The sequence below is a fragment of the Stenella coeruleoalba genome, assembly GCF_951394435.1.
Source record: "Stenella coeruleoalba genome assembly, chromosome: 11".
Taxonomy (NCBI): domain Eukaryota; kingdom Metazoa; phylum Chordata; class Mammalia; order Artiodactyla; family Delphinidae; genus Stenella; species Stenella coeruleoalba.
The window spans coordinates 30,632,691-30,645,966 of record NC_137157.1 but is presented as its reverse complement, the minus strand read 5'-3'; the positions used below and the strand labels follow the sequence as shown (position 1 = coordinate 30,645,966).

At 41.7% G+C, this 13,276-nt stretch overlaps 1 protein-coding gene across 9 annotated transcripts in view; it reads right to left on the bottom strand.

Annotated features, from left to right (window-relative positions):
- Window positions 1–13,276, bottom strand: part of POC1B (POC1 centriolar protein B) — a 142,954-nt gene that overhangs the window by 78,367 nt on the left and 51,311 nt on the right. For all 9 annotated transcript variants that reach the window (XM_079937199.1, XM_079937201.1, XM_079937196.1 and 6 more), the window contains 2 exons: window positions 8,025–8,196; window positions 3,607–3,786 (listed from right to left, as the gene is read on the bottom strand). In XM_079937199.1, the coding sequence (XP_079793325.1) occupies window positions 3,607–3,786; window positions 8,025–8,170 (326 nt within the window). In that variant the 5' untranslated portion in view covers window positions 8,171–8,196. The remainder of the gene's footprint in view (window positions 1–3,606; window positions 3,787–8,024; window positions 8,197–13,276) is intronic.

Here is a 13,276-nt window from a genome sequence, read left to right as displayed (position 1 = left end):
ACGCTTCTTCCAGATTCCAAGCTCTCTGGTGCCTCCGTATCACCTGCAGGATGAAGTCCAAAGTCTTTTCACATCATCCAGGACCCTGAACCCTGAGCCTTCCCATCTCCTCCTACACCTCACCCCACCTTATTTCCTGAGCATGGCCATAGCTGAACAGTTGACAGAGCACCACACTCTCTCAGCCACGGTGCTCACTCCCACTGATTCCCTCTGGAAGGTCTGCCACCCGCTTCCCGTCTGATGATTCGCCACTCCCTCCTCTTCCCCTCTCCCCGCCCCCCTCAGTTAGGGGCTCACAATGTCTCTTTTGACTTTTCCTCACACAAGCCTAGTTCAATGCTCCACTCGCACACTCCCTCGTCATGTATATCATTTTCCCATAGGACACACCCTTTTATAATTATTTATATATATATATTTTCCCTTGAATTATAAAAGCTCCTTGAGGCTAAGATGGTGTCTTTCATCTCTCCATACTTAACACCCAGCACAGATGTGTGGATCGTATCGGGGGCTATGCTTATTAAAGGAATGTTTTGATGACGAAAATTTCACATTGGTGATCTTTCAACCTTTCATAAGTTCTATCTTACATTAGTGTTACCTTTTTTCCTTTTTAACATTTATATTATACATAGATAATTCAATACAAGGGCAAGGAATAAAGTATTTCCTAGAATCTACTCCAGGAAAAATTTTCTCTTATCTGAACAATTTGATAGGATTCCTTCTTGTTATTAGAAAATGGAAATATGTCAGCCTCCATCATTCCATTAATACCTGGGCTGCAGGAAACTCAGGCTACACCTCATGCCAAAACTGCACTAACCCAGGTTATGTGGTTCTAGATAGAACTGTCTCTCCATTCCCTCCAGTGACTGATGTATACATAGGTATGTCAGTTATTATAAACCACTTTAAATTCTTTATGAAAGGAAACAGAGATACATAGATCACAGTGGATAAATAACAGCTCTTATTATTAGTCAGAATATAGAGGACACATTCTGTCTTGATTAGTTAAATCAATATTCAGTGCTTTTGCTTATGTTGAGCTCCCTGATGAAAGTAACAGAAATCAGTCTCTTTACTGAACATATCCAGAGTTGGTACATAGTGGGAGCTAAATGACCCTTCCTAGTACCCGGCCCTGCCACCTATACCTCTGCTCCCCAGGCCCCAACCACTAGATAATAGATCTCTGCCTCCTCTTATTTACAACATCATTTCATAAATAAATACAAATCGTGCCACCTCCTTAGGTGGGGAAAAATTATCAATTCAAGTTACATAATACATGTAAAAATTAAATAAGAATGAGATGTCCAATGATGGTGATGGGGATGATGGCTAAGATTTATCTACTGATTAGTATGTGGGCTTTTAAATTTACTCATTTAAATACCATGACAACCTAGGTGGCAGGTTACTGTTATCATCCTAATTTTACAGATAAGAAAACTGAGGCATGAGAAATCAGATAATTTCCCCAAAGGTCATATAGCTAGTAAGTGGTGGGGCTGGGATTTGAATCTATATATTTGTAACCACACAGACATATGGCATATATGGAAAATAACACTAAGATGGCCAGAGCCAAGAGTAGCTAAGCCCTTTAGAAGGAAAAAAAAAAGAAAAACTATTGACTAAAAGTATGATCTTCTATCCTTTTTTAGTCTGCTTAGACTCATTACCATAAATTATAATCAACACCTCCTGGGCAATAATGCCCCCCAGAGAGCATAACAAGGGTTAAGAGTTTGGACTGTAAGGCAAGACAGAGAGCTGGGCTCATATGCTCACTCCACCACATCCTAGCTGTGGACACCTGGCATGTTATGTCATATGGTGTGCACAAATCCAGGTGACCACAGGGTTCACAGCTTCCCCCACTGATTACCTCTGTACCAGCCCCCTTCTTGTGAGAACTCTCCTCTCTCTGCATCACCAGAAAACATGGTTGGTATGACCCCTCCTCCCCAGCCAGGGTAGCTTGTCTCAGTTGGCTGCCTGGATAAATTTGAACAATCACAGTGTCTCACTGCCTGGTGAAGGGATGGGTACAGGGTCCTAGCTGGGCCAGAGTCACCCCTGGGTACTTTTTTAACTGGAGCTGGGAGAAGCTTTTCCTCTCAAAGCTTAGAGTTTCCTCTCAAAGCTTAGGGTTTCTCAGAGAGTAAAGCTGGCATGTCAGAGAGGCCTAGAGAGAGCTAACAGCATTGGAGTCCCTCGTTCTGGTCTCTCCTTCCAACTCCAAGGTTATCAAACAGGCAACAAAACCACCTTGAGAAGTGAAAAAGAATGGGTTTCTGTCACTTTCAGCTAGATGAGCTCTAACTCTAACTCTGAAACTTAGTTTCCTCATCTGTAAAATGGGGAATTTAGAACAACAGCCCTTCCCTCCCTGGCCAGTTCCGATGGGGAAAGGAGATATGTATTTTAAGTACTATAGCACTGTGTCTTAGGAATAGAGGGCTCCGCGGCTATTAGCAGACCTTAATAACACAATAGCACTTGTCCCAACAGACTGTTGCCAAAGATTATGGAGTCATTCTTGGTTTCTCTCTTTCTCGTCACATCCAACACGACAGCAAGTACTTTTGGTTGTAACTTCAAACTACAGTTGACCCTTGAGTAACACGGGGGTTAGGGGCACCAACACTCCACAGAGTCAAAAATCCGTGTGTGACTTAGTTTGCCCTTGGAATCCAAGGTTCCTCCGTATTCACGCTTCCACATCTGTGGATTCAACCAACCTCGGTTTGTGAAGTACACTAGTATTTATCGACACTACTGAAAAAAATGCACGTATGAGTGGACCCCTGCAGCCCAAACCTGTGTTGTTCAAGGGTCAACTGTATAGATTATCTAAAAATCCAACCGCTTCTCAAAAATCTCCACGGCCACTACCCTGGACCAAACCGGGATGAGAACCACTGCAACAGCCTGCACCTCCGGGCTCTGCCCTGACTTCTGACAGTCTACTCGCCACACAGTGGTCAGAGGGGTCCCGTTAAACTGTAAGTCAGAGAGATGAACATGCTCCAACGGCGCATCTACTCAGCGTGCCCGTCAGGGCTGTTCCCCGGCTTCCCCGCACTCTTGGCCGCCCCTGTCTTCTTGTCCTCACACAGCGACCCAGCTCCCGCCTGAGGGCCTTCACTCCTGCTTCCTCCATGCGGACTTTCCTTTCCCAAACATCTTCAACCCTCACTCCCTGCCCTCCCTCTGCTCAAAGGCCACCCTCTCTGGGAGCAGTCGCTGAACACCCTGTTTAAACTGGCAGCCCCCCTTCCCATCTAGCTCTGTTTCTCCCCGTAGCACTTACCACCATCTGACCTACCATATCCAGTTTCCCATTTGTTTATTGTCTGTCTCCCCTCCCCAGAATATAAGCTTCATGAGAGCAGCGGTTTCTGACCGTTTTGTTTACTATTGTTCCTGGCACATGGCAAGCACACAATACATATTTGCTGAATGAATGAACAAATGAATGAATGAATTTGCCCTCAATCTCCTTTTCTGGGAGTTGGGGGGGGTAAAACATGGACTATAGCAGGAAAAAAAAAATGTGGAAACCTTACTGTGAAACTTTGCACTTACTTGGCACAGCGAACCCAGTGTGTGTGTCGGTACAAAGAATATAAGAAGCGCTGGCGATACATGTTCCATACTTTGATAGATTTGTCTTCAGAAGCTGTAGCAAGAAACTGGCCATCGGCTGAAAAGTCCACACTTCTAACTGGAGCTGTGTGAGCTTTAAATTCAGAGGATTTCCCTCTCCTGGAGACAAACAGTTTAATATTTATAACATTTGATTTAATTATCAGTATACAGACTTTGAAACATATAAAATAGTTTGTTGTAAAAACTGACAGAAGTGTGAAAAGGCTGTGTTGTACTGTACTCTTCACTGACACTGTTCCAAGCTGGTTTTGTTAAAGTCACAGCTGACACTAAACAAGTGAGAGCCTAGTGGTCCCCACCCTGAAATGCATTTGCTGACTTTGCTTTAATTGGAAGCTACGGAATAATATTTTGAACAAGTTCCTGTTGTTCCTCTAGAAAGAGCAACATACAGTTTAAATGAACTGCAAGCTAGAAAACCTAAGATTCATTAAGTGAAGAGCGCTAAGGTAGCGTTTTCAAACTGGGCTCACGTGGAAATTGTGTGGACTGGCAGTCTGGCTTGGGAAGGAGGAGATGTTCCCTATGTCACTTGCCTCTATGCAGAATGTCCCTGGGTGATCTGACTTTCCTGCTTTCACCCACCAGCAATGCGAACTGAGATCCTGAGGTATACCTAAGGCCTTGCTCAGCCCTGAGCCCAATCTTACATTCATAAGCAAAACAAAAGATAAATGGTAATAACATATTGATCCTTCAGTTCTCAACACCTTGAAATTTCAGATACTTTTTTTTTCTTGGCTAGGGTGGGAAAAAGAGAATAGGAAAAAAAAGGTGGAGAAAATAATGTGTGGCATTTAAGGAGAAGCAGCAGGAAAAATGCTGACATAATTAGGGGTAGGCTAGTAGACAGCGCTGGAGTTAAATGGTGACATTTGGGAAATGCTACTTTGTGTCAGCGTTTCCAAGTTCCCAAGGTACTTTCACTTTATACTACATTTAGACTTAGCAATTTTTCCATTCAGAAAGTCATATTTATACAGGTGATGCCTTATGGGAAAAATCACCACAAGTGTTTGAAGAAGATCAGGCAGCAGAATGTGCAGAAGCCTGGAAGTTACACTCAGCTCCTCCCCAACATCCGACAGGTCAGCAACCTATTTAATGTGATAGTGAGACTGCTATCACCTCCTAAATATCTTTTGAATCCCTCCTCTTCTTTCCATCCCAGCTATGCTTGCATTAAGGTAGATATACATACCCTCAATATCCTTCACCTAGATTACTGCAAAAGCCTCTTAACTGGTCTCCCTGCTCTAATCTTTCATCTCCCTCCAGTCACCTACATACTGTGCTTACAGCCTTGCTAAATGTATAATTCTAAGCATGTAAATCCCAGTGTAAACGTGTCATGGGCTGCTCTCCAAGAAAAAGTACAACGCCCAAGCTCTCTGGCGAGACATCCTGCCACTGCACTGACCTTTGTACTCTTACAACAGTCTCACTGCTTCAAACACACCTCTGGCTTTGTACTTACAGCTTTCTTAGCCTGACTACTTTCCCCTACCAGCAAAGCCCCCTTGACCAACCCAGACAGGCTTAATTGTTCCCTTTTTATTATAGCTATTTTGCTTATTACATTATACAGTAATTTTTGTTTTAAAATAGTCCTGTTTCTCTCCTATTAGGCAGTAATTTTTTGAGGACAGGAAAGTTGATCATTCATCTCTAAAAGACCAGCATCTAGCACAATGTCAGGCATGGAAAAAGAACTCAGTACATTTTGCTGAATTCTGCTGGGAAGAGTCAATACTTAATGGTTCTTAGATCCATCCTGGCTTTCCCTTCCAGTGGCCTGTAGAAGGCAGAGGTGACTTTGTCATAAATCTCCATCACCTGATATATGACATACCAAGAATAATTAAAATCAATATTCAGAAACAAAATAGGAAGGAGAATTCAGGGACTACTAGGTCAGTGAGGTTTCAAGGGAAAGTTCTTTGAGTAGAAGTCAGGAGTACAGTATGGCCTGACTTTAAGCATAAAGCCTAGAGAAAACAAAGAAAAGACTTGGCATCTGCTATAGCCAGGAAGCCAAGAGACAGCTGGTATCATCAAAGTCTGCCCTGATCTTTCTTCTGCACTCCATACTGCAGGAGGCTTTCCTGCTTGCATTCTTTCTAAAAGCCGCTCCTCTCGGCTACAGGCTGGCCCAACAGCCAGATCCGGGTCCGGTCTCAACAGGAAGCATCTAGGAAACCGAGATAAGAGTGCCTAGTGTTTGTTGTGCTGGTGCTTAACTGGTTTCTAGCTCCTCACGTTGCCTTCACACGGGCTTTCCACCTCCCACACGTTCACCTGCCCTTTCCGCCCAAATTCTCTTGACTGCCGACTGTGATAACGCCAGGCCAGACCTGCCTCCGAACTCGCTCCTACTATGCTTTCTTAGCCTTCCCGTCACCAATTCTGGTGTTTGCTCATCCGGCTGCCCACAATTCCCCTCATCCCTGTGCACACACGCCACTCCTCCCCATGGGAGGTGGAATCCATCGATTTCTCCTCCCTTTGCATCTCGGCTGGCGCTGTGACTTACTTTGACCAACAGAATGTGGCAGAAGGGATACATACTGTGCAAGTTTCAGGACCAGCCTTTAAAAAGTCTAGCAGCTCTGGCTTTTACCATCCTAGAATCCAGCTGCCATGCTGTAAGGAGGTCCTTATAGTGCTGGAGGACCACGGTGCCCCAGCCAATAGCCGGCACTAAGGCCACAGGTGTATGAGGGAGGCATTGGACCTGCCAGCCCAGCTGCCAGCTTAATGAAGCTGCGTGAGTAAGAGCCAACATCAATGGGGCAGAGGAGTCATTCAGGCAACCCAGAAAATTGTGAGAAATGATAGTTACTGTATTAAGCTACTAAGTTTTGAGGACTGTTATGCAGCAACAGGTAACTGGTTAGTTTCCTTCTCCTTGCCATGACCCACTATTGCCCTGGCACCACTGTGATCTGACTTAGGAAGAGGAACTAGACGCGTCTACACAAGCCTAATTGTTGTACTTAGATTAGCCAGTACGAGTTAATGATTCAGTGTGCTTTCACCTCATCTACCCTCGTGCAGTTTACTGAGATTTCCCTGAATTAGCGATGGGAGACAGGCTGTGCTGAGAATAACAAACCACTAGTCCTAAATTCCTAAAGTGAAGGATTTTAAAAAATGCTTTCACTTTTGGACCCCAAATCAGCCTCTTGTCCTTACAGTTCCCTCTACATTGCCATCTGCAGTATCATAATACGTCACTTCTCCTCAGTAGTGTTTGCTACCTCGGGATAACGTTCAGATTTCTCAGTATGGAGATCCTTTGGGTAGTGGCAGGAAGAAAGTGCCCACTGGCAGGGAAATGCCCCTGGAACTTTCATTCATTTGCGAGTGCCTGAGCCTCTTCAGGCACGTACCACAAATCAAATCCTGCCACAACAGAGTGAAGAAAAACACTCGTTTCTTATTATCCTAAGTATTTATGAAGGAAATGATATGATGTGTGAGATTTGTTCTAATAATACGTATTCCAGAAAAGAAAAAAAAAAGGTGTGTGGCAACGGGGGAACAGATGAAACAAGACTGACAGAACACTGATAACTGCTGGATATGGGGGATGGTTATGTGGGGAGGGAGCTGTCACGTCACCCATTCTATTTTCATGTATGCTTGAAATTCTTTATAATTAAGAGTTTAAGAACTTTTAAAATAATCAAGGCTCAATAATTGCTTAAAATAGATGGGCTATCAGCTAGGATTTAAAAAACCTCTTATAGAGAGGTTTGCTATGACAGGATAGGACTATGCACAAATGCAATGAGGTTTATACATTTGTCAGAAATTCTCTTTAACAAGAAAATTCTGGAGCCCAAATGAATGATATGCATCAAAGAATAGCTAGCCCCGGGGTTTTTAATAGAGATTCAAAGTCCCCTCAAGGATCCGCGATGGGTGGTAGTAGGTTAATAAACTGTCTTGATTAGACAGGCTGATGTATATCCCTCTGGAGGACGATCTAAAGCTTACATCAGATTTATAAAGGGATTGATAACCATCACCCTTCCTAACCACCGCCCCCCCCCCACCCCAAGAAAACCTTAGGACATATTAAGCATATTTCCATGGTTAGAAATAGTTTTCAAACAGAAGACACAATTATGAGTTAAAGATGAGGAAAAAACGGTAATGAAATAGTCTGACTTTACGACAAGGGCAGTACACCTTGTTTGTGACTCAGACTAAAGATGTGCAGGTAACTAGGGGTGTGGGCATTCCAAGAAGCACACAGGGAACAGCCCGCCTCCAGTATTCTTTCACATTTCTAAATCCAGAGCATAACAGGTGTTCGTTTCTCTTACTTATCAGGAATCCAGAGTCTAACGGTCCTGTCTCGTGAAGCAGATGCCAGTAAGTTTCCAAGTGGAGAAAACTGCACGCTGGTTACAATGTCCTTGTGACCCACATATCTGAAAGCTCTAGCTTGCGGCTTGAAACTCCACAGCATGAGAAACGTATCCCAAGAACCGGTAGCTATTAAGAAATAGAAGAACAAAACCACTGTGTGTTAAAACACAAATGTAGGCATGTCTCATTACAATGGCAGCATATCTAAGAACAAGACGTCCAGGTAACAGAGGGGCCTGGAGGTTGTGAGACAGACCAAGCAATGGCAAAAAATTTGTAAAAGAAACCCAAAGCCACATCACTAATATGCAAGCTTGGCTGTGTCCTATGTAGCGACAGAGCAGGATTATTGGCCCCTGTATTTGGTTAGAACTCAATGACTATTTACTAGAAGAAGGCAGCACAATACAACAGAGACACAGGAGTAGGAGTCAGTTCTGTCTCTCTCAGGTTGACTGCGAAAGTAACTTAATCTTTGTTTCACAAGGACTGAATGCTTTTCCTGAGAGGGCTGGATGAGAATGATTTTTTTAAACTGTTTATGCAGAGATAACTTCACAGTTATAGAACAGTCATAAAAATAGTATAAAGAACATTAATATACCCTTTACCAGATCCACCTGTTGTTACTATTTTGCCCCATTTGGTTTATAATTTGCTCCTGTGCGCACTCTTTTTCTGTACACAAGCATTGTATGTGTGGGCACACATACAAACACACAATTTTTTCTTCCTAAGCGATTCTGGGGTAAGTAAATTCATCATCATGGCACCTTTATTCCTAAATACTTAAGTGTATTTTTCTAAGAATAAAGATATTCTTTTATATACCAATAGCACTATAATCAATTTCAGAAAATTTACCAGTGACAGTACTTTAATCTACTGCTTTCCAGTTTTGTTAATTGACCAGTAATGTCTTTTATAGCTAGATAAGGTAATCTTAAAACACACTTTTTGCTCTGTTATGACATTCTACAATTAATAAAAGAGTCATGTGTTTCAGACATTAACTTAAGGCTTTAAGAAAAGGAAAACAAATGAAATCAACAGTGGAAATAAATGCCTTAAACAAGGAATGAAGAAATAAACAAATGAAAGATAGCTCTAACTCTTGCCCTAAAACCAAATTTTATATATTCATGTAGCCCCAAAATAGCCCCAGTGAGAGGAACCAGGTCAATGAGAATCACTAAGTCTAGACTGTAGAATGTTTAGAAAAAAAAAACTTTATAAACTTGAAATACAATTAGTATTACTGTTAGAAGAGAAATATAAAGTCACTGAAAACCTTCTAAGTTCCTTAGCCATAGATAAAATTCATTTGGACTTGGCCTATGCAATGTTTCCATGTAAAATAGTTAAAGTGAGTTTATAAGCTGTATACTACCCCCTTTTTTTAAAAGTACAAAAAGTTGACATTCCATTACAGCTCATCAAATTATTAAATAAATCAGGGTTTGAATTATCTGGGGCTAATGTGGACAAACTAGGGAAAACAATGAATTATCATGTACATTATATTGGGGACTCTGAGTTCTAAGGTATGCTACAAACAAGAGCTACAAAAGGGAGTAAGACACAACCTCGCGCCCTCAGGGAATCACAACAGAGCAGGAGATGCTTCATTAGACTATAATATCATACATGTTCAGAGGACTTTTATATATTTTTTTTTTTCTTCCAGGTTTGAGATATACATCATGAAATGATTACCACTATAGGTTTAGTGAATATTCATCATTTCATATTTCTCATTAAAGAAAAAGAAAAAAAAATTTGTTCTCCTTGTGATGAGAACTCTTAGGATTTACTCTCTTAACTTTCACATATAACAGACAGCAGTGTGAATTATATTAATCATGTTGTACATTACATCCCTAGTACTTATAAGTGGAAGCTTAAACCTTTTGACCATATTCTCAATGTTATATGGGGTAGTTAGTGGTCCTTTCCAAGGAAGGGACATGCGAGCAGAGACTTGAGTGAAATGAGGAGTGATCCAGGCTAAGACGTGAAGAAAGAGCACTCTGGGCAGGAGGGCTCCACATGTGAGGGCCTGAGACAGCCATGCACTTGTCAACCTGAGGAACAGCAAGGAGACCAGCATGTCCACAGGGGAGGGGAGAAAAAGAGAACAAGGGATGGAAGCCCAGAGAGAAGCTGATGCCAGCAAGGAGCCATGGTGAGAGGTGTGTATTTAGTTCTCAGCCACTGAAGGATTATAAGCAGGAGGACCTTGTGATCTGATTTAAGAAAACTGCCGCTCTGACAGTGAGAAAACGATGATCTTTGCAAAAATGACGTTGGGTCCACTGGGTATTCACAAGGAAAAAAAATGTACCTTGACTTCTACACTATACTGTACACAAAAGTAATTCCGCATGGATTGCGGATCTAAATGTGATCGGTAAAACAATAAGCTTTTAGGAGAGAACTTAGGGGAATATCTTCATGGCCATTGGGGTAGGCAACGATTGCTTAGATAATACCGGAAAATGACTAAATTACTAAAATTACTAAAAGAAAAGAATGATAATTTGTACTACACTAAAATTAAGAAATTTTGCTCATTGAAAGATACCGCCAAGCAAGTGAAAACGCAAGCCACAGAGATGAAAAAGATATTTACAATACATTTATCCAACATATAATAAAGAATATATAAAGAATCCTACAAATCAATAAGGAAAGGCAGTAAAATACGACAGGCAAATACATAGGCAAAGGGCTTAAACAGGCACTTCATAAAGGAGGCTATGCAAATGGCCGATAAACATATGAAAAGGTGCTCAAATCCATTAGTCACTAGGAAAGTGCAAATTAAAACCACAATAAGATATCACTACACTCTCATTAGAATGGCTACAATAAAAGAGATAAATAGTACCAAATCTTGGTGAGTATGTGTAACAAGTGGAGCTCTCAAATAATGGTGGTCGTTTTAAGCACCCTTGGAAAATTGTTTTGAAATCTGTTGAAGCTGAATGTACACTTACCATCTGACTCAGAATTTGACGCCTAGGTATATACCTACAGAAATTCTTATGCATGTTTAGCAGAAGACATGTACAATAATGTTGTGGAAGTACTATTCAAAGAAGACCAAAACTAGAAACCCAACTGTCCATCAAAGTAAAACGGATACAAAAGCTGTGGTATATTCATACCGTGCACCTAACGTGTAATTAAATTTCATTTATACGAAGTTCAAGAAGCAGCAAAACTAATCTATGGAGTGAGAAGTCAGCACAGAGATCATGTGGGTGGTAGGAAGGGAGGACAGTGGCTAGAAGGGAGCACAAGAGGGCTTCTCACTCTGGATGTTGGCAAAATGGGCATGTCACAGTTGTGGAAATTCTGCAAGCTGTCCAATTGTGGTACATATCTTACACTTTAATAAAATGTTTAGACGAAACGAACAAAAAATCTCACTCTGGCTGTTGTGTGGAGTATGCACAGCAGGAAGAAGGAAATCACTCAGGAGGCTATTGTAATAATCCGGCCAGAAGGTGGTGGTTTGGACTAGGCTGAAGGCTATGGAAATACTAGAAGCAGTCAAAACCAAGATATATCATAAAGACGGGAGTCCACAAGGCTTGCAAACACATTAGATGTGAAGGGGAAAGAAAGAAAAGAAACAAAGGTGCCCAGCTTTTGGCGTGCGCACCCAGGTAAATCTTAGAGAGATTTAATGAAATTAAGGCATTTAAAGTATTAAGTGAAATAATACTCAGAAGACATGCGTGGCACATAGAAAACGCTCAAATGTAGCTATTATTACTGTCGTTTTAATTTGTGTTACTGTCTGCAGCAACAGTGTAGATAATACATTAAAGACTGGAAACTGGATGGGATCACTCAGGCAGTGAGTCTAGATAAAGAAGAGGGTGCAGATACTTAACCTGGAGAGAAGGGAGAGACAGGAAGGAGCCATAAATGGAGGGGGAGGGGGCAAGGAGACTGGTGTCCAGGAATTCAGGATGTGTTCCAAGAGGCTGACGGGCTGTGTGAAGTGCTTTGAAGAGATCTGGTTAAGATCAGGCCTGAACACGACCAGCTACATAATTTGGGGGGTCCAGTGTAAATGTGGAGGCCCTTGTGGGAAATCATTAAGAATTTCAAGACCATGATAGCAGAGCATTAAACCAAGTATGAGACCTACGCAACGATACAGGTCATTTGCCCAAGAAGCCAGCCCTAGGCCCGAGGATCAAACGTTGGCTTGGCAACAAGATTTGTTTCAGTGAAGTGGTGGGATCAAAGCTGGAATGGTGTGGGTGGAGGAGAAAATGGGAGGGAGGCAGTGGAGGGAGTTAATACACAATTGATCCATGAACTCACTGAAGGTTTACAGGGTCACTAATGTTTAATATGACAAGGACCAGAAAAAATGTTATTATAGGATCATGGTGAAGCAACAATTGATTAGGGGTGGCATGGGCTGGGTGGGGGAGAGGGGCAGAGGGCAGAGCCAGAGGAATGAGAACATGACACTTAACTGAGAAGGTGCCACAGGACTTGAGCCTTTACATATTTTGTCAGAAAAGGAAAAGGACATCTTAAGCAGAGTAGATGCTCAAAAATCATAAATTTAGAGTTGATGGCTACATTAAAGCAACACTTGGCTATTATCAGCCTGAGATCCGCTAAAGAGAAGTGATGAGAGGGCAGGATGAACGCGTGGTTTAAAGGACAGCAAAACCTTACAGCAAGGTGGCATTTCCAAGCCCTAATAATTATGAAACACTAGAAGCAGGGATGTCCCAATTACAACTGTGTGGCTCAGGGTACACTCTACTTTTTCTTCCAAATTTCAAGAAAACAGAAAAAAAGACTAACAATCTACAAAAAGCCCATGAATGCATTCTTATTGGAAACTCTGAAAACCAACACTGAATTTCCCTCCTTACTTCCTTAACCCTGCGCCACCAAACCCTAATACCACAATAATAAAAGGTGTTTGATTATTGGTGTCAATGTTGTACAGTGTCAACCTGGAATTTGCTTTCATACATTTCTAGTGAACCACACCCTCTATAAACATTACCACATCATTTAAAATGTCAAAGCTTGTACCTAATCGTCATCTGACTCATCTATTTTAAGATAAACTATCAAAGGGAGGAAGTTAAAAATTTAACCATTAAATCTACCCATTTAAAAAAAAAGTATTTATATTTTATAACAATAATCTATTGTTTCA